Below are 20,451 nucleotides of genomic sequence, written 5' to 3'. Positions count from 1 at the left end.
AGGCCATGGGCAAAGTTATGCCTTATGTTTAAATTACATGTAATAACTACCGCCATACAATTTTGCCTAACTGTAATATGCTCGAAAAAAAGAAAAAGAGAGTACCAACTACCAAGTCGAAAACGATAAAAAAAAAAAAAAAAAAAGGAAAAAGGGGAAAGAAGACTAGAAAGATGAGTGTGCTTTGACCTGGGTGGGGCCCGAGTCTAACTCAAATTGGTAACTTCATTCGGAACTCGGTAGTCGTGTGGTTTCCCACCATTTCTCCTAGTCGAACAAGGGAGAGAGGGGATGGTGAAAGCTTCGAGGGACAAAAATGCCGGAAAAGCTGACGAAAACCCAGAGTTGGAAGAACGGAAAAGACTTAAGAAGCTTGCGTTCTCTAAGAAATTACTCTCTCAAACTCCTGCGAGGCCGATTGCTCCTCTCAGCCCGTCGAATATAGTTCGCAAACACCATGGGAGAGACATAGTGAAGAAAGCTCAGAGAAAGAATAGATTCCTCTTCTCATTCCCTGGTCTTCTTGCTCCAGTCACTGGTGGGAAAATGGGAGAATTGAAGGATTTGGGAACTAAGAATCCCATATTGTACCTTGATTTCCCTCAGGTTTGTTGTCATGTCTCTCTCTAGTTACGCTGCACTTTGACTTTTTATTTCGTTCATTAGGGTTCGGTGGTGTGTTTTCTTCATTTGCTTTGGCTTTGATTGTTGATTGTTGTAATTTCAGGGTCAGGTGAAGTTGTTTGGCACCATCGTTTATCCAAAGAACAGGTATTTGACTCTGCAGTTCTCCAAAGGAGGCAAGAGCGTGACGTGTGAGGATTATTTTGATAATATGGTTAGTTCTCAATTTGGTACTTTGGTGTGGAACAATGTTATTTAAGAGAAAAAAAGAAAGAAGATAATCAGTTTCTTTGTTTCACTTAGAAGTTTAGTTTGGGTATTTATAAACCACAAAGGTGCTTCTTTTTCATTTTGGTTGTGTGTGTAACCAAGTCTTAGGAATTTTTTTTTCTGGGATTGACTTGGCTGAGTTGGTGAAAAATAGAATACAGAACGTATGAGACATAAAATGTTATTGGGTTCTATTATGATTACAAATGGTACAGAGGCAGATGAAACTTAGCACCTCCCACAGAACAAAGAATCAGATCAAGCTCAAAGCTTGGAATTAGTGTGTTTAATCTGATCTAAAGTATATGTGTCATCACAAAGTGGAATTAATGTACCGCATTATTCCACATGGCTGCCCATAATGTTTTATCTCGCTAAATGAAATCAGGAATTCTCAGTATATATATTTCATGTTGTGGACATAGAATTTGAAAAACAGCATATGCATCATCTCGTCCTGTCTCTTTATGAATCCATAGATATATAAATTCACATCATCTGTGAATACCAGATTTTTTAAACATCAGGGTTTTGAGTTTCAATTCAGATGTATCGATTTTGGCACTAACTGATATGAAACCGATGGATATGGCTTATGTACACTGTCAAAAACCTGAGCCTGTCAAAAATAACTTCACTAGAGAATCTGGACTGTTGATGGCTTCAAGTAAGTAATACTAATAATATTAAAAAATCTAAATACATACTCTTTGCAAAGCTTGCACCAAGCTCTGATTTCATCCACTCAGAGTTGAAAGACCCTCTCAAGATATTCAAGTTTAAGTATGAACTCTTTGAATGCTCCAGTAAGGAAGGGTGATTTGATTCAGATTGAAGAAGCTTAAAGAGCCAGGGTTAGGCTTAAATGACTCTAGGTGAAGTGGTGAGGAAAGACATGGAAGCTTTGGACTAGTAACAAGTATGTTTTCAATTGAGCTGATTGGAGGAGAAGGTTCCATGTATCTGACCCCATGAGGTTGGACAAGGCTGAGTTTTGTTCAGTTTTATTATCATTATTACTGTTATTACTATTGCTATATGCTTAAACAATATGTCAGAATTTGTTCCCTTTCTATGGGTATGGTAATGAAGATATTAATGATCACTAGCTTATTTTTACCTAGATTGTATTTTCTGAAGCATGGTGGATTGGGAAAAAAGATGAGAATCCCGAGGAGAGCCAACTTGATTTTCCGAAGGAGCTGATAGAGGTTTGACGCCATGAAATTTTCTCCATAATTTCTTCTCTGATGCTATGTAATAATTTCTTCTTCTTACATTTTCCACGAATGATTCTTTGTTTCAGGGACAGCATGTGGGTGTTGACTACGATTTTAAAGGTGGTGCTGGTTTGACTTCTGGGGATAAACCTGGTTCTTCGAATCCTGGTAAAGAATATGTTGATCCGAAGTCACCTAGAACTGATTCAGAAGATGACAAATCAAAGGATTCTGATCCAAACACTGGAGATGGTGTGAATAATATTATGGATGTGACACCAGTACGACATTCAGCAAGGACAACTGGCAAAAAGTTCAAGTACTACTTGCAGTTATTTTACTTCAATTGATAAGGAATATATTTAATTTCCATAATCTTTTAGCAAAAGACTGGCTTCTGAATCTTAATTCTGCATATAATGCATGCACAAGTTTTTATTGAACTAATTTTTTGTAAAAATTCTAGTCATTCTCTTTCTCAGTGGGAAGTGACTCAGTATGGAAAGGATTGGGCTCCTCAATCTGGCTTTCCCCAATTGCAAAGACATCGTTGCTTTCAACTCTGCCTTGAGGCATTTCAAAGCTGTTTTAGTTCACCTAATTTCTTGTGAGAGACTTTACAAGTTTTGGCAAATTAGGTAACTTGTAGTGCCAGATGATCTTCACTAAGAATTTATGCAGAACTTCAATTGATGTGATGGCATCAAGGTCCTCTTCCCTAGGTCCTAATTGAGAGAAAATAATCAATAGTACCTTCCATAGAAAGAGACTTCAAAGGAAATGGTGCTATGCACTACAGTAATGGAATTTGAGTGTAGAAGTTGTAAATGGTTTACTACTGTGTGCCAGATGAAAATTGTGTTCCTATTCCAAATTTCCAATTGTTGTAATCTAATTTAATCAAATACCATGCCATGTATATGATGCGTTATTAATCTTTTCAGCAGTTGGTGTATGTCCGTACTTCTTCCTGTAATATCTAGATTATCAAAGACTTATTCGTCACTTAGCAAACTCTGTTTGGGGCCTTTGTGCTGAGTCTGGACAGGTTGGCAGGGAACCTGAGGTCCATTTATCCATGAAATTTGCTCCCCCCTCCTTGATTTTATTCTGGCAGATTCCATGGATGTTTCTGAAAACCGTGGTCAGTGTTTACAAACAGCTGGTCTCGAGAGTCTCATTTTGTTTTTAAAGCTGTCATAGTCTCATAATAGGCTCATATATCTTTTAAGGTGTTGAGATTGATGAAATTTATTTTGGTTTACCAATGCTGCTATAAGTAGCAGTTGTGCAAAATTTATTTTGGTTTACGAATGCTGCTTTGAGTAGCGGTTGTGTGGTTGAGTTCGTTGTCCTATTTTTTTCCCTTGGATTTGGTACTCTCTATCATCTGGTACGAACTCCTGGTTGTCTTTCCTTCACATATTTTATTTATTTTGCTTCCTTTTCCCTCAGTTGCTAAATGCACTCAATACCCTATCCTGGCCCTCCTGGGCATATTTCCATTCCTCATCAAGGGGACCTAATTCCTTCTTTACAGCCCCTTTCACCCTGATTTTTCTCTTGACTTTTTGTTCTGAGTTTCATTATATTTTCAGTTTACCTCAGTAACTCATTAATTGAGATATCAACTGTTCTTGTGGGCTGTTTTTGTGCCCTTCCATTTCATCTCCGCTCTCCAGCATCAAGTATCTATTACAGAACCTGGAAATATCTATGATGCAATACTGAATCTCCCTGACTAGGTACTCAATTTCTACTCATGCCAATGCCACCAAGTGTGTCCAAAACTTAATTCCATTCTTTTCTTTTTGGTCCTTCAGTAATTAAATATTAGGAGTCTGGTTATTATTTATTTGGGGATAACCAAATTTTTGTGGCGAATGCTGGTTGTGATTTCAGTGTGTTGAAAAACACTTATTTCAGTTGAAATGAGTATTAGGAACTCGAGTTTCTCTAGCTTAAATAGATTAAGTTCCATTTTGATGATGATATATTTCCATCTTGTAATATGTAAACCTTAGATCTGTAGTCTTGTGTAATTCTTATTTTGTGCTGATGGAGTGAAAGTTAACATTGACAAATAGCTGTTGTCTCTTGGAATGGGAAATCTAGTGTTTTTTTTTTCCTTTAAATTTTTGTCAGTCTGTATATTGGGTGAAATAATTGTTATATCTCCTTTAAGTTTTTAAAATAAAAGTTCTAACCTTTTTATTTCATGTCTACCCTTTTCGGTATAGCTTTGCAGAAGCTTCTTCTAGTGATGATGCAGAAGTCTCTGCTAACATGGATGCAGACATACCTGAAATTGAGGAAAAGGCATCAAGTGAGCATCTTGATGATTCAGGTTGAAGATGTGTCTTTGCAAATCCTTACTATTTATGATATTTCTACCATTTTTGACTGAAAACACTGGAAAATCCAGCTTGGTAATCTACTTTACTAAAAGTGAGAATATTGTAGGGAGGACTCCTGTTTCGGATAAGATTGAAGACTTCTCGTCTGTAAAGAAGTCTAGTGAACTTCCACCTGGTAAATGTGGTTCTCTTGTTCAAACTACAATATCAACAATGTTCGCAAAAATGGAACAAAAGGTAAGGCTTTATAACCTTTGGTCAGAGATGTGAAGATGTATTATCATTTTGATGAGAGACGACAACAGAAATACACAGCTTATGTTATTTCTTGAAGTTGAGGTCCTTGTGTATCCTTGTTGTTTGACAAAGTTACAATCCTCATCCCATTTTCCCAATCTTGATGTAGTTTACTCCTTGCATTATTGTCTCCTTAAGCATTTCCATGTGCATTATGGATGTCCCAAAGCTCGTTTCACTTAAGGTCTCACCCAAACCATTGTCCATCCTTCATCTAAGCTGCCCAAACCCTATCCATATAATCTGCCAGCTGGTTCCCACCACACAATTTTATACCTATTAGTTCCTAATGTATATTTTAATTCCCCTCTCTTTTCCATCCCTTTTTTCATCATCCCTAAAACCTCCCATACCATGCAGGCTTCCTTGGTCACCCTAGGATAAGTTTGGGTTCCCTCTAATCACACCATATTAATTTTGTCAAACCCTTTCCTTCCCAAACCCCAATGTAGTCAATCCCATTTCCCTTTGGGTATCTCAAACCCCTCTCTTTGGAATTTGTTAAAACCCTAACATCTCACAAACACTTCCCATATCAACCTTAGTTCATCCCATAGGATCCTTATTATCCTAAAATCAACCCATTAGCTTTTGTCAAACCCTAGGTTTGAGTATCCAATTGCTGGTTCTACAAAGAAAGATTTTGAGTTAACCCTAAATTCTAGGGAATTATTTCAATAAACCCTAACCCTAGAATTGGATTACATCAAATATACTCTAAAATCCTAGGGTCCACCTCATCCAATGAAAACCCTAGGGTTCAATGAGAATTGCCATTTTGGGAGTCTGTGTTTTACAATATAAGAGTATTACTATGCCGGAGGGCTTGAAATGGGATTTCCCTGTAGTTTGATGACCTAATTTGGTGATTTAGGCTTTGAAACCAGCAGGTGAAACTTGAAATATTTTTGTTTGGAGCTAGGTTAAAACATGGCTCAAAACTGAAACTTCAAACCTTGAGGGATTCCAGCTTGCTCGAGGTTCATGTGTATCTGATGTTAGATTTAGGCTTACCATAGCTTAGGCTGGATTCCACTGATCTTTATTTATTATTTATTACATTGTTGTTGCTGCTTGATTTGAGATTTGTTGGAATTTCAGTAACTGTAATGAGCCTAGGGATTGAAAGGAAATTCAGAAAGAAGAAGAATAGAAGAGGACTGAAGAAGAAGAGAAGAAGGGAGAGAGCTTGCATGTATGTTTTGCTCTCCCCTGGTACTTTATTTATAATGTAAAATCAAGTCTTAGTTTGGGAAGTTGTAAAAAGGAAAATTACATATTGCATTGAATCTCCCAGTTTTACTAAAAAGGAAACTATCATAGGAAGATTACTTGTCAACCAAGCAATAAGAAAATTAGAAAGTAACTGAAATAGAAAATAAACCAAAATAGAAACCCTGATTTTTCAGAACTTGTGCACCAAGGCTGCTTCTCCAAAATAAAAAGTTGTGCAACTTGTACACTAAGGCTGTTGCAATTTTCAATACTCCCCCTTAAGCTGGAGTATACATAAAGAAAGCTCCAGCTTGAACAATAATAATAAACTTGAAAGGTAATGCCAGTCTTGAACAATGTAGCAATAGCAGATGCCGATAGTACTTTGATTAGGAGATTATTAACAACAACTTAAGTAAACAATCTTTATGTCGACGGAACCAACCAACAATGAGAATAATAGGCATGGTGAAGATGAACCCTGTCCATAAGTATAGCAACAACAATTACATCAAGGGCACTATCCAAACAATGCTGGCAGCCTGGCAGTAGGGAGGAATGTCCACACGTGAAGATAAAATTTGAGCCAAAAGTTGCATATCATAGGTAGGTAAGGTGCAGCTCCAATGTCTGCACAAGTAGGCAAGGTGCAGCTCCATTGTCCATGTAAGCTCTTTGTAAGAAGGCAAGTGGTAGGTACAGTATGGATAGCTAAAAGGAAATATTGGTTACTGTAGACCAAGTGGGTAGGTAAAAGGCAGTATTGGTATTATGGATCTAGTAGGTAGGTAAAAGGCAGTATTGGTATTATGGATCTAGTAGGTAGGTAAAAGGCAATATAGGTTACTGCGGACCAAGTAGATACTGTAGCATGGATTACTATGGACTAAGTAGGTGGATTAAGGTAGTACATGTTACTACATATCAAGTAGGTAGGTAGAGTAGTATAAGTCACTGCGGACCAAGTAGGTAGACAAAAGGCTCCAATCTCCCCTCGCGTGTAGCATTACACGTGGACGAATAATGACAACCAATAATATAAGTCAGCAGCATCGGTAGGCAACAATTGCAGTTGACTCTGATAAATAGGACTGCAATGGCATTGGTAGCCATTAAGGTATACTATAGAACCCAATAATGTAAGTCAGCAACATAGTAAATCGTACTAGCAAAATGAGTTATTATTCACTAAATAAGCCAAACAGGGCAGCAATAAATTAAACTCGATAGACCAGTTCCTTTTTGCACCAAAACAGTAACCCGAGCAACAAAAAACAGCTGGGCAAAATAGTTTCTATAACAACAGTGGTAATGCTAGTAAAAGATGATCCTGACATTACCACAAAGAGGCAGCGAAAGTGTAAAATATAATCCAGATGAACCCAGAATTTGGTGAAGGTTAATGACGCAATCCTAGAGATTCGAAACAGAGCATATGAATATTCATTAAACCATTGTGCTATAATTCCATAAGATTTGAATCTGAAGTCCTAACGAAATCACTAGATCTTCAATAGTTGTAGTAATAAATACAGATCACTTCAAGGGCGGTAGCAGTAGCAGTAAAAAATAGTAGTAGTATGTTTTCTATTTACCAGAAGATAAGAATCTAAGGTTGATTCTAGTAAATAGATAACAAAATAGCAGCCAAACAATACCCTATCAAAACCCCTATTTACTAGAAGATTAGAGGTTAAAATCGGTTCTAGTAAATAAAATATTAACCAGCAAGGGCAGTAGTAATCACAATAAGAACACCAAGGAAAATAGAGTATTTTGCAAATACAGAAACCATGAAAACTCATAGTGTAATCGATCATGCCAACCCGTATAGTAAATTCTAGACAGTACTAATAGAAGACCAAATAAAACACAGAGTATTTCCAAATCCATAGGGGAGTTCAATATGGGTGGATCCAGCCATCAACAATAGGCTAAACTTGCATAGTAGTCTGCATCTGATATGGAGAAATCTTCCTTAAACAAAATAGCTTCATCTGATGAAAAAACTAGCTGCAACTACTTGAAACCAGTAATTGAAGCAATAGGGAGGTAATACAGCATCAACAGAAATTTTCAAAGTAGAAAAATCCAATAAAACAGGGAACCAGTAGTATATCTTGCAGCAAAATCAAATACGGCATTGGCAATATTTTTCAGAGCATAAAACAAATTGACAAGCGGTTGTAGTTGAAGAAATCATATGAAATAAATTTTGTCCAGGCAATAGATGCAGTCAAGAGAAGCACAACAGAGTTGATTGGAAGTGAAATAGATGTTCAGGTTGGCGAAGAGCTGTAGCAAGTTAACAGGTGCTTCTATGTCCAAAAACGTTACTAATCTCTGGATTCTGCAGTAGTGGTAATAGTAGGTATGTAGATCACTTCATGAATTGTGAAGAAGAATCGAATATATCATTAATGCAGCAAGGGTTGGCTGCGCACCAGGTAGAAAGAAAAAGAAAAAAAAAAACAAACAAAGAATATTGAGAGAGAAGAAGCAGTCCTTAGGCTGATTAAACACGCTCTGATACCATGCTATAATTTCAATAACTATGTTTACCCAAAAAAAATAAAATTTCAATAACTATAACTAGCCTAGGTCTGAAAGGAAATTCACTAAGAAGAAGAAGAATAGAAGAGGACTGAAGAAGAAGAGAAGAAGGGAGAGCTTGCATGTATGTTTGGCTCTCCCCTGGTACTTTAGTTTTAATGTGAAATCAAGTCTTAGTTTGAGAAAGTTTCCTAAACTCAGTTACAACAAAAAGGAAAATTACATATTGCATTGAATCTCTCAGTTCTACTAAAAAGACAACTATTCTAGGGATATTATTTGTCAACCAAATAATAAGAAAATTAGGAAGTAACCAAAATAGGAAGTTACTAAAATAGAAAATAACCAAACTAGAGACCCTGATTTTTCAGAACTTCTGCACCAAGACTGCTTCTCCAAAATAGAAACTTGTGCACAAGGCTGCTGCAATTCTCAACAAGATTAATACCAGAGTTTGAGTCAAACCCAGAATAAATTGTTGATAGTAGAGCTGATTGCAAGGTGTTTCCTTAATCCTCTTCCGGGCTTTGGAGATGGTTTCCTAAATTTTGCCAGATTATGATTGTGGTAGGGTTAAATCAGATGCATGCTTGGTATTTTATGATAACCAAGAATGACCATCGTTTGACATGTAGTACCTGGTAGAAAGCTGGACTTGAATCTGGGTTAAATGATAATTTTTTTTATCTGATCTGGTTAAATCCCCTTTCTAACTACAGTACTTTTTTAAGTTAGATCCGACCCTCCATACGTATGTCTATGTATGTATGTGTGTGTGTGTGTGTGTGTATATTACTTATTTATAATTCTTTGCATTCTAATGATTGAAAAAAGGAAAAGAAAACGCTTTCTTATGTGAAGCTTCTGTTTTTTCCCCTTTCAGAAGTCTGAGAAAAGTATAAGGAGATCCCCAAGAGCAAAAGGTTGACTTTTTATTCTTCCTTTTATCATAGATATTGTAATTGACATACTGAGGGCTAGTTCTTATTCTTCCAGTTTCTGCCCAGAAGTTGGTGCAGACTGATATGAAACAAAAAGCTGCTCAAGATGAAGTAAGTCTGAATCATTTGGAGTTTTATGCTGCTTGGTTCTCTTTCAAATGCCATTTCGTTCTTCTCTATGATGAATGATGGTGATGGGATTAATTTGATAGGCTATTGTTTTCTTTTTATCTGTGGCTAAAGGCTACAGATTTATTGTTACAGGATGTGAAACCTAGGAAGAAAGGACCAAAGATAAAGGAGAGAAAGGGTGGTAAGTGTTCCATCTCATCATGCTAGGTGTTGCTTTTGTTCCCTCTATACTAATATTGACAAGAATGGTATATAAATTACTTTGGTCCTTCATATGGTTGAATTAAGAAGGAATTTCTTTCAAATGAGACCTGTTTGAATCATAAAGAAATTTGTCATATTATTCTCCTAAAATGTGAGTGACCAGCGAGTCATTTGTCAATTTACAATTTTCATATTATACTTTTATCAAGCTGGTCTGAGGCTGTGTTGCATTAGCCTGGATATGGATGGTTGACCTGGAGCACAAAACACCTTATGCAGGAGCATCAAAGTGATAGAGGCATTGTATTTCATGACTTATGAGGGAAAGGGGCCTCAAGATCTTATAGCCTGTTCTTTAAAAATTGAAAATTTATTCAGTGGGTGGCAACTGTATTCCATGAAAGAGCAGCTGCTACCACCTCCTGGCTAGCCTGTGAAGAATGAAATTAGTTTCTTATCTATTTAACATTGCTAGGTGAAGGAATTACTAGGAATCTTCTTTAAAGCTCAAGCTTAAGGCTTATAGCCGCGGGGTTTTGGTTTAGTTCATTTCAAGCCCATGTCCATCTAGAAGCGGTTAAAGAGATTGTTAAGTTGTGTGGCTTGTAGGATTGAGTTAAATAAAATGATAAAAGGGGGGCTATAAGTATGTTGTAAAGCAGTTACTTATCATTATATTGAGATAAACATTAACGTATTGAACAGACTGCCCTTATGATTCTAAAATTCATTATATTTATTGGTCATGTTATTGCATAGGATGAGCTATTGTAAGTGGGAGGCAGGCATGTGACCATTGACCTGTTGGTCACAGAACACATCTCAACAAATTCAGTTGTGGAAACTAAATACACATTTGACATTTTTTTTCACCTTCAGATTATATTGCTCAATCATACAAACAATTTTGATGCATGTTTTAGACTGGAGAATAAATCACTGACTCTGGTTGGACTACTGTGTTAGATGCAGGTGCAGGAATAGGAAGTGTCAGAAAACAAGAGCAATCTGAGGTATTGCTGTTCTTGTACCTTTCTCCATTTCTTTCTTGATAAAATATTCAAGAACAATTCATTTATAATATTTTCTTAAATTCCAGATTTCTGGCTAAATTTGTGAAACCCATGGACTCAAGATCAATTCCATCTATATATAAGAGGTGCATGATCTTTTAAGTTATTATTTTTATATTATTTTTCATCCAAAAATACTTGGAGTGACTAAAACTACTAAAATGTGCCAAATTCAAGTTGAGAGTTCTGGGTTCACTTTTTCATTTGTTCCTGGTGTGAGAATTGAAGCAAACTAATGTAATAATGAAGCTACAGCCCAATTTATAGGATCCTTGTGATTTCTTGGTTACAAAATTGACAAATGGCTCCAGTATTGCAATTTCGGAAGTTGAGTCCAATTTTGCTGCATATGAATTGGTTTGGGAGACTACATTGTGTTGGTTCCCCCTCCCTTTTCTTTTCCTTCCCTTACCTGAAATCTTTCTACCCTTTAGTTGGAGAGACTAACATCTTTTTTTACCAGACATCTGTTCAAACACCTAAGGTCTATCAAAGGAAGACAACAAAAGGCAAACCCACTTCACTCACAGAAGCTAATTTGGATGGTCTATCCAGTTCAGCACCTGCGTCAAACCCTTCAATGATTGATTCACTTATGGTAACATTGTTTGTTCTACATCTTTCTTTTCTTAGTTACAAAGAATTGCCGCATTATCTTATCAGCTACTAGATAGTGGACAAATGGCTGTGGTGCCACAATACCAGAAATTGAATCCAAGTTTGCCATTCATGATTTCCTCTGGGAAACTGTAATTTCTGTTGCATTTGTTCCTTTCCTTTCCTAACGTGGATTCTTTTCTACCCCTAAGTTGCAGAGATTTTCATCTTTTTTGCACAGACATCTTGGTGTGGCCTCAATTGAATGAAGGCTAGATAAACCAAAATAGTCAAAGCCTACCTAAGTAATCCAAGAAGGGCTGCTTGCAACTTCAGTTATATGGGTTCTATGGGGTGAAAATAGGAAAAACCAAGATGTATGATTCCTATGAATCCAATAGACTGAGAATCAGAGGACTGAAATAGGGATTGAAAGGATGAAGACACCAACTTATAGTTGAGTAGAATACATGTTTGCACTGCATAAATGACAAATTAAAGAGAAAAAAATAGGAAATATTCCCCACTAGTACCAGTGCAGACAGCAGCTCCCATAGCTCCATTCAGGCCTCTTCTTCAAGATGCAGATCCAAAATTTCTTAGGTCTAGCATAGGAAGAAAACAAAATGCATACCCATTGTACTCACAGCATCTCATTTGGACGGTCCATCTGGTTCAAAACCTGCTTCGACCCCTTCAGTGATTAATTCATTATTGTTCTGAACTTTCTTTTTTCTTCTTAGCAAAAGAATTGAGACACTATCTTATCCAGCTACTAGATATAATTGATTCTCTGATTCTCTTCTCTGTTGCATATCTTTCCGGTTACCAACCTTTCTTCCTTCTATAATTATGTCAGTGGGCATTATTATTTGACCATTAGAACAATGTTTTGCAGTGGATGACGATATAAGAATTATGAACAAGGGAATCAATACCCGCAGAAGTGAAGAAGAAAAAGGCGGAGAGGTGGGAGAACTTGATTGGAGAAAGAGAAATCCTAGGGCTCATGGTAGATTCAGAATGGCCTACTGCAAGCCTAGGTCCTCCTACTTATAACCAATAAGTAGAAAATTACAAGACAGAGACAAATTAATTCAACAATATAGACATTACATTGAATCTCATATTCTGTCTTGTTTAATAACCTTCAAGCTGGAACATATACATTTCCCATCTCCAGCTCAGAACAACCATTAACAAATGCAGGCCTAAATAACATATTGTCAACTTCATCGCCGGAGTTAATAGATGGAGTAGAAATCACTCACTTTATAACTAGAGTATCACTAGATGACTGTCAACCAATGTGGTTCTAATGTAGAAGGGGTTCAATTAGAAACCTTTCCATGGTAGGAACGATAAGCCCATCCCACTTTTCAACCTCCCTTCATCTTCTCTCTTTCCCAATTCTTTGGTTGTAGGAACCCATATGCCCTTGAATGAACTATAATCATCCACTGAGTTGCTTTTCCTTCGAAGGAGAAAATCTTTGCTTAGAGATCCTGCACTTGAAACATGGCTTTATCTTGAGAGAAACTTTTTATCTGATAGTTCCAGACACCTTTAGCAGCATTGTGAAACATAAGTTAGCAACAACAGTAGCATGATGCAATTCTAAAGCCAAACAAGGAGAGGGTCATTTTCACTCATCCATACTTTGTATCCTTAAAAGAGTCTGAAGATGGAGGGGTCTTGAATCAAATATTCCATTTTTCCTTGGCATTCATTCGTGTACATCTTTGCTGCTTAGCTGGGTGTTTACATAATACAGTTCTTAAGATGTTTTGAATCATCGATTGTAGATATGAAGAGACAGTGAGCATCAAGCCGACAACGAGAAAGTGACATCTCCTAGGCATGGACTCATAGGTCTCCTAGATAAAAAAGAATTACAAAACGAGTTGGTATAAAGAAAGACAAACCTACTGGTTTTATAATTAATTTTCTCTCGTAAATCTAGACAATTTTCCTCTGAGGAACAAGAAAAAGAAAAAGAAAAAGAAAAACCCATAGATCTAGACCCAAAAAAGAAAAAGAAAAGAGAAGATAAAAATCTGACATAAGGCAAACACAGCAGCCAAATAGTAGATGAATATATCAAAACTGACCAGTAGCAATACCACAAACAAGGAACCCAACTCCAACAAGAAATAGTGGTCCAATGGAAGTCAAAGTCAACCCTTTTTGATGGGCTTCCATTTCAGGTAAGACACGTCAGCCTAATAGTAAAATGCAAACTCCCCAACGTCACAATGATCTATTTACAGAACAAGAACCAACAACCCAAAAATCCAATCTTGAAATTAGAAAAAGGAGAGATCATTTTACAGCAGAATCAATGTGTTTAAATGGACCCCAAACGTTGGTGAAGGACCCTCATAGATGGTGCTTGAAATCCTAAATCATTGTCAAATCCAACATACAGATAACCAGTTGTAGGGAAAATTGATCTCTCCAAAAACTCTAAAAGACAGTGTTACCCTAGGGTATGGGGACAGGAAAATTCAATGTATGGATTCTCTGTTATGGAGTAATATGGTTCATGTAATTGATGTTGCAGCGCAGACTTAGCTGCCTCCATGACCCATAAGAGAGAAACCGACAACCTTGGTAAAAACCCTAGTTTTTCTTGATGTCATTCTCTGCTGGGCAACATAGGTTTCATAAACCACAAGAAGACCCTAAAGGATTTTCAAAACAGAGGTTAGGGTGGAAGAAACTGATACCAAACTCTATTAACACTACGAGCAGGAAATTGGTACCTGTAAAAGTAGATGAAGAAGATAAAAAGGAAGAGAACTTGTTGGGAGGGGAAAAAACTTAGAGCTCATGGTAGGATTTGGAATAGCCTATTGTGAGCTGACGTCCAGCTAGTTGTAACTTTATAAATAGAAATTATACTCACAGTGGCAGTCCCACATAAATGCGATCAAACCCAACCAATAATATAGACATTACATTCAATCCCTTAAGCTATACCATTGAGCACAGGATCGTGGATTCATGTTAAATCACATGGGGTCTTGTTTGTCTACTTCTTGAGGTAAAACCTTGCTAGTGGTTAACTGTTCAGGTTGTCACTTAGATGAGTGGAAGTTTTACCCATACAAATTTCTACATGGGATGTGGAGCATAAACATCATAAATGTGTTCTTCTGGAGAGGGTGGAGAAAAGGTCTTAAGTATAAAAGCTAATTGCTGTTTTGCCATACATTTCTGAGAAAAACTAAGATGCCTAAGCATCTTAGGTGTTGGCTAGCAACCAAGGCCTCCATTTTACTAAAAATGTGGTCAGGACGACTAGGTGTTGCCTTGGTAGAAATGTGATTTTCAAGTATAGAAAAACACTGTAAAATTTTAAAAATAAAAGTTGCAATGACTCCTTAAAATTGGAGATCCAATATCAAATAATTATTACGTTGGGTTTCTCCTTGGTAATCAACATTTTGGTTGTTTTTTCCCCCTCAATCATGTTTCCTTCTGTTGACGAAGGTGAAACTTTTTCATCTCTGTTCTTGTTGTGCTACTCATGCATAACTTATGGATCCCTCTTTTCTTCTTGTAAATATTCCTATTACAAATTTTTATGTTGATGATAGTGAAGAAGACTAGGTAAAGTCATTGCGAGTATCAATCGATGTATAGTTGCAGTAAGGAAAACCTAATTTACATTGGTCGTGACTTTGCAGGTTGAAGAGGATGAGATAGAAGAGTTCTCCAGTGAATCACAGGTTTGATATGCATTTAGTTTGGTATACTGCTTCACTTGAGTGTCTTTCCTCCATTGAACCATGAGGGATGATTTGATAGCTTAGTAACATCATATTTGATCTTGAGCAGTGATGCATTTAAGCTTTATCCCCACTACTTGGAGTCAGCTTTGTGGATCTTCTTTTGTCATTCCACTCATGTTTAACAGCAGTACATTCTTTTGCTCACCCAATACATTTTCACCATTTTTTCTTTTGTCAGAAAACGTTTTCTCTTACTAGTGAAGTAGTTAGTTGCTTCACAACCATCAAATTTTATTTTATGCTCCCTATCATCTGTAGAATGAACTCCAAAAGCCGTTAAGCTTACTGGAGGATTTTAATACCACCTTGATTTTACTACAAGAATTACAACCTTCTATGGAAAGTAGCTAAAATATGACTTCATTTCTTTAGGATATAGATGGAAGCGATGAGGATTGGGCTGCTTAAAGCATCAAGACTTAAACGGCAGGTTCCATTTTCAGGTTGTTACCATCTTGTTTGTGTCCAAGAATATAATTGCGAGTGCTATGCTGCAATTGTTCCTGGTACATCCAAATGTGCTTTGGCTTCTGGTGTTGAAGATGACATTTTGTAAAGTATACAGGGTGAATTATCACTCTTTGCTATCTTGCTTAATGGAATGAACCAAGATCAAAATCTCCGTTGGTCCCAAGCTCGTCATTTGATAATTAAATCAATGGATAATTATGTACTTTGATTTTATTACTACTCTATCCCTTGTACTTTTTAAAATTATTAATCTAATTTTTAACTTTGTCTACAATTACTAATGACCCCTTGCCAAAAAGAAGCAAAAAGTGATAGAAAATTAATATGAATATAATATGATGAAGGATAACACAACAAATCATAGTGAGTCCAAAACAGAAGATACTAACCAACCAAAAAACTACAGTAGATAAAAATCGATTAGGTTTAGAGTGATATAAAGTTATAAAGCACAAGTTCAAAAAGATGACCAGGATCGAAAAGAAAAAAACAAAATGCCATGTTGGCCTAAATGGAAAACCATATTCAAATACATTAAATTTTGTTTTGCTGCCGATCAGACAAAACTATTACTGGGTACTACTTCAAATATAATTGAAAGGATTTTGTAAAGAAGATGTAACAGAGAACATCATAAATGTTTCATTACAAACATACTGACTCACTATAAATGATCACTTATTTTATTATTATTATTATTATTATTATTATTATTATTATTATTATTATTATTATTATTATTATTATTATTATTATTATTATTATTATTATTATTATTATTATTATTATTATTATTATTATTATTATTATTTATTTATTTATTATTATTTTTTTGGGTAGGAAGTTAAAAATCTTCATTCATGAACTCAAAGAAATCGAACATCAGAAAGTAAATAAATAATTTGAAATTGATCCCTATAATTAGATGTATTGAGGTTATTAAACTAAGGATGGTAGCATAATCCCTAGAATAAGGTACAACCACATTAGCCAATATCGATTCACCAAAGAACACCAATGATCACCTATTCACAAATATAATACCTAGGACTAAAAATTTATTGATTGACATGTCCATCTTGAACAACACCATCCAATGTAATTGGGATGTTTTTCCATGTGGAGCTAACTTCAAGAGAAAACATACAAGTATAAAACTCATCTCCACTAATGCCTCCTCTCCTCGTTTTTACAGGAAACCTCCTTTCATTTTGGTAGTGTGGGTACTGCTTGCCATCCTCTGCTGGCAGCCCGAATTGCTTCATAACTCCGGCCACCACCCTCTTCATCTGCAAATGCCATTTCCTTCCCTAACAAATCCTTGGCCTGCTTGGGCTGGATATGTGTTTCCTTCAACAACCTCCATTTCCCTGTAACCTCCTCCTTCTCCAACCACCTCTCTGGGCGAAACTCACCCCAATCTTTGCCCCACAATGACTCCATCCTTCCCATTGCGTAAGGATGATATATCACTTGCATTCCTTTCTTCACTACAGACCCATCTGGCAACACATCGTCGCTGCTGTTGCTTGCGTAGGGCACTGGTGGGTGCCTCATGGTCTGCATGGGCGCATGCGTGTACACCATATCCTTCACCTCATTGAAATGATCGAGCCTTCTGGTTTTCCTTCAGTATCTCCTTCAATATCTCATTTTCTACGTGAGATTTTTGGAACTAACCAAAAGACCATGTCAATGCTGCGATGTAGTATCACGACCAGCTAGATAAGCTAATCACCATGTCTGTTACAAAACTCTCATCCGTGCCCAGAATTAAGATTCTTGATAGAGATCCTCTGTTTCTATTGAAGATTTCTCTTCCAACTCTCGTTTCTTTTCTTTTACTACTGGCCGAAATTCACGAACTTTTGAGGCTGTATTCGCATTTCTTCTTGAACCAATATCGAGTGCCATTTTCGCCTTCCACACCCATGCGTTGATGTCGTCACTGCTTAGTAGTGTGCTTCTTCATGCAATTGCAAACTCAGTCTCTGGTTGTGGAATGATTGAGAGATACTTAGGGTCGACCGCATCTTGCATTGTTATAAGGCAATCGTTGGGATGTCTTGTAGATCAAGGTGGATTTTTGAGCTGAGTAGCGTCGGAGAGGAAGAGACGGTCAGAGAGCTCGTCTTCCACCACTGTCCTATGACTTGCGGAGGGATTTGGTGTTGAATGCATGACTTGAGATTTGTCTCTGAAACTTCCAGCTTTCACCATCAATGTTGAAGATGCAGAACCAGAAACTAGAGAGGCTGTCTTGAGAGAAATTGCCTTTGGGTAGAGGGAGTTGGGACTTAAGGATGTGCTGGACATTAAGGGGATTGGTTGTTATGAGTTCACGATGGCCAAGTGAACGTTGAAGGATAATGGTTCCAGTCTCACTGTTTTGTAGAGCTCTGTCACCCATGGATGAACGACCTTTGTTGGCAGATATGGTGAGCGGAGCCTATTAAGGGTATGATCTGGGTGGCTTTATTGCAGGAGATGAGACTGTTTCTTGTAACACTTGGTTGATGTGAAGCGATTTGAACAAGAGAGGGGAGATGGAGGAGGGTTGGTAAGTTCAAGGTGTAACATGATGGATCGATGATGGGTTTGATAGGAAAACGATGTCTTAGGCTATGTGCTTTCCAGTTTATCTGATCTTCTGTGTTGTGGTCTTCTGAATTTATAAGAAAGCACTCGTTCAATAGTTTGATTGGTTTTTTATGGTGTTCTGCATTTTGGTTACAGATCTCAAACTCGTACAGGAACCCACGGGAATTAGGTATGGATTGAAGTAATGGTACTTCTAGAAACAAGATGGTTTTAATTACCAAATAAATATATGATAGAAGCTTCCTTTCACTCCTAACATTCACATGCTGGAATGAATACAAACGATCCAATTTTTAATGACCCACTTGGCGGGGTTCAGCCGTTCAGGGAAGGAATCTTCTTTACGAAGCAAATAGTTTCTAGATACTTACACAGACATTTTGACAAACACATCATGGCAACCGTCATTAAGGGTCCAACACAGCCGCCATATGAATCTTCCTATTACTTTATTTGGTGATAGATGAGCATTTTTGTAATTCCTGAGTCAAATCATACCCATAATGGACCAATAATAGTTTATTCATTGTAGTCATGATCAAAGCCAGATTCACTATTTTTAACAAAATTGTGACCAATTAAGGTAAGGTTGCTCCTCAGGATGAGACAATGCTGAAGATGCTCCAAGTATCTTATTCTAGTATTTTCTTTGAATCCTTGACTTTGTCTTTGAAATATTGCGCTTTCTAGGCACAACATGTGATCCTTTTGTTCTTAAAGAGGTCTTTTTTATTTTTTATTTATTGTTTCTCTATCTTTAAGGTAACTTCTAGTTCATCAAAAGAAAAGAAAAAAAACTCAGACCTATTCATTTATAGTTTACTTATATTTTAGGGTGAGTTAGGGTCATTAATGTCAAATTTTCATCCCTACTTGTGGATGTCGATTCAGTCCAATTTCGATTGATCTGAATACGTATAAGGTTTGGGTGAATTTTTAACACAATAGGACCTTTTTTTTTTTTTTTTTTTTAGTAAAAACTTTTTATAATAGCTAAACAAAACAATTACAGCATACATGCACGTGGCAGTTTGTATCTACTACATTAGCTATCAAAAAAATGTTTTCTAGAGGGTTGGGGTTTACATATAAGTGGTTTTTATACTTTTGAGATAATCGAGGTTGTCTAGGGCTAGTTAAAATTCTTCATTCCCGGGTATAGATTGTTCAGTTTCTCTTCATTGCACCAAATTTCCTGTAGTGTAATTTGCTGTTGATCTGCAAATCTGATACCTTCTAAGATTCCATGGATTATAACATGTTCCCTTATCCCCTTGTTGAGGAAGTCTTTATTTAGGTATTGTATTTTCCCATTCCATATGACCCTAACACTCCAAGCTACTCTGTCTAGCCCTGGTTTATGAAGCCCTACACATAGTGTTGATATTTTCACTTTGGTTGTTCGGTGTCATCCAGTAAAGACCCGTGATTTGTTGAAGTTCCCCCCATCTGTGGCATTGGTCCATTTATAGGTTTGGCCACTTTTCCGAAAAAAAGACCTCATTTCTTTCCTTTCATACAAAATAGCAAGTCATGCACAATAGTGACATTGTCCATTTTTTTTGTTGCATTATCCATCCCCCAATCAAGAAGCATTGTCACATAAATCGAGAATGGAGTCTGAATGGGCTGTGAAATTTTTCGTTATGAGGCCCAATAATCCTGTTACCCATATTCGTTTGGTCCATTCGCAAGAGATGAACAAATGCCAGTATGTTTCATTGACTTGGTTACAGAATCTGCAAAGCGAAGAAGAGTTGATCCATGGAGATAAGGTTGTGGCTAGGGGCAATCCTTTGTTTAGTAATCTCTAAAAAAGGGATTTGAACTCGAGATGTAAGGGAAGTTTCGATAAGAATTTTCACCACCTTGTACTCCGCAGAAAATTTGAAATTAGATTCATTTCCGGATTGCTTCTCCCGCCCTTTTTGTCGTCAAGGTTCCATTAGGTGAAACCAACGAAATCCATGAATCATGTTTAGATGTCAGCAGTTTGCTAGGAGGCAAATCAAGATTGTGAGAATACTTTCTGTTTTTGTATGGCAAGGAATTGACTACATCTTTTTCTGTTGAGTAAATGGACCATGGTCCCAAAGCCA

At 36.8% G+C, this 20,451-nt stretch overlaps 1 protein-coding gene across 10 annotated transcripts; it reads left to right on the top strand.

The window, feature by feature from the left end:
- The first annotated feature begins 181 nt into the window (after positions 1-181).
- RHL1 (root hair initiation protein root hairless 1 (RHL1)) lies at positions 182-16,037 on the top strand. Of its 10 annotated transcripts, none has more exons than XM_089139518.1 (13): positions 182-606; positions 728-838; positions 2,019-2,105; positions 2,201-2,433; positions 4,355-4,461; positions 4,578-4,708; positions 9,420-9,459; positions 9,533-9,588; positions 9,742-9,790; positions 10,786-10,826; positions 11,350-11,484; positions 15,176-15,217; positions 15,653-16,037. In XM_089139518.1, exons 1-13 carry the CDS (start codon positions 292-294, stop codon positions 15,686-15,688), a joined length of 1,383 nt encoding a protein of 460 aa, XP_088995644.1. In that variant the 5' UTR covers positions 182-291; the 3' UTR covers positions 15,689-16,037. The 10 variants fall into 10 exon arrangements, 9 of the variants coding, with proteins under 9 accessions (XP_088995644.1, XP_088995643.1, XP_088995642.1 ...); XM_089139517.1 differs by having other exon boundaries at positions 10,780-10,826; XM_089139516.1 differs by having other exon boundaries at positions 9,721-9,790; positions 15,653-16,036.
- Positions 16,038-20,451: the final 4,414 nt, after the last annotated feature.

The sequence above is a fragment of the Hakea prostrata genome, chromosome 11, assembly GCF_041222555.1.
Source record: "Hakea prostrata isolate BN-2017 chromosome 11, UWA_Hpros_2, whole genome shotgun sequence".
Classification (NCBI taxonomy): domain Eukaryota; kingdom Viridiplantae; phylum Streptophyta; class Magnoliopsida; order Proteales; family Proteaceae; genus Hakea; species Hakea prostrata.
The sequence above is the reverse complement of the archived record's forward strand: the minus strand, read 5'-3'. Positions and strand labels throughout refer to the sequence as shown.

Coding starts and splice junctions, on each gene's coding strand:
- RHL1 (XM_089139515.1), top strand. CDS start 292: ATGGTGAAAGCTTCGAGGGACAAAAATGCCGGAAAAGCTGACGAAAAC. Junction 607..727: donor TGTACCTTGATTTCCCTCAG/GTTTGTTGTCAT, acceptor TTGTAATTTCAG/GGTCAGGTGAAGTTGTTTGG. Junction 839..2,018: donor AGGATTATTTTGATAATATG/GTTAGTTCTCAA, acceptor ATTTTTACCTAG/ATTGTATTTTCTGAAGCATG.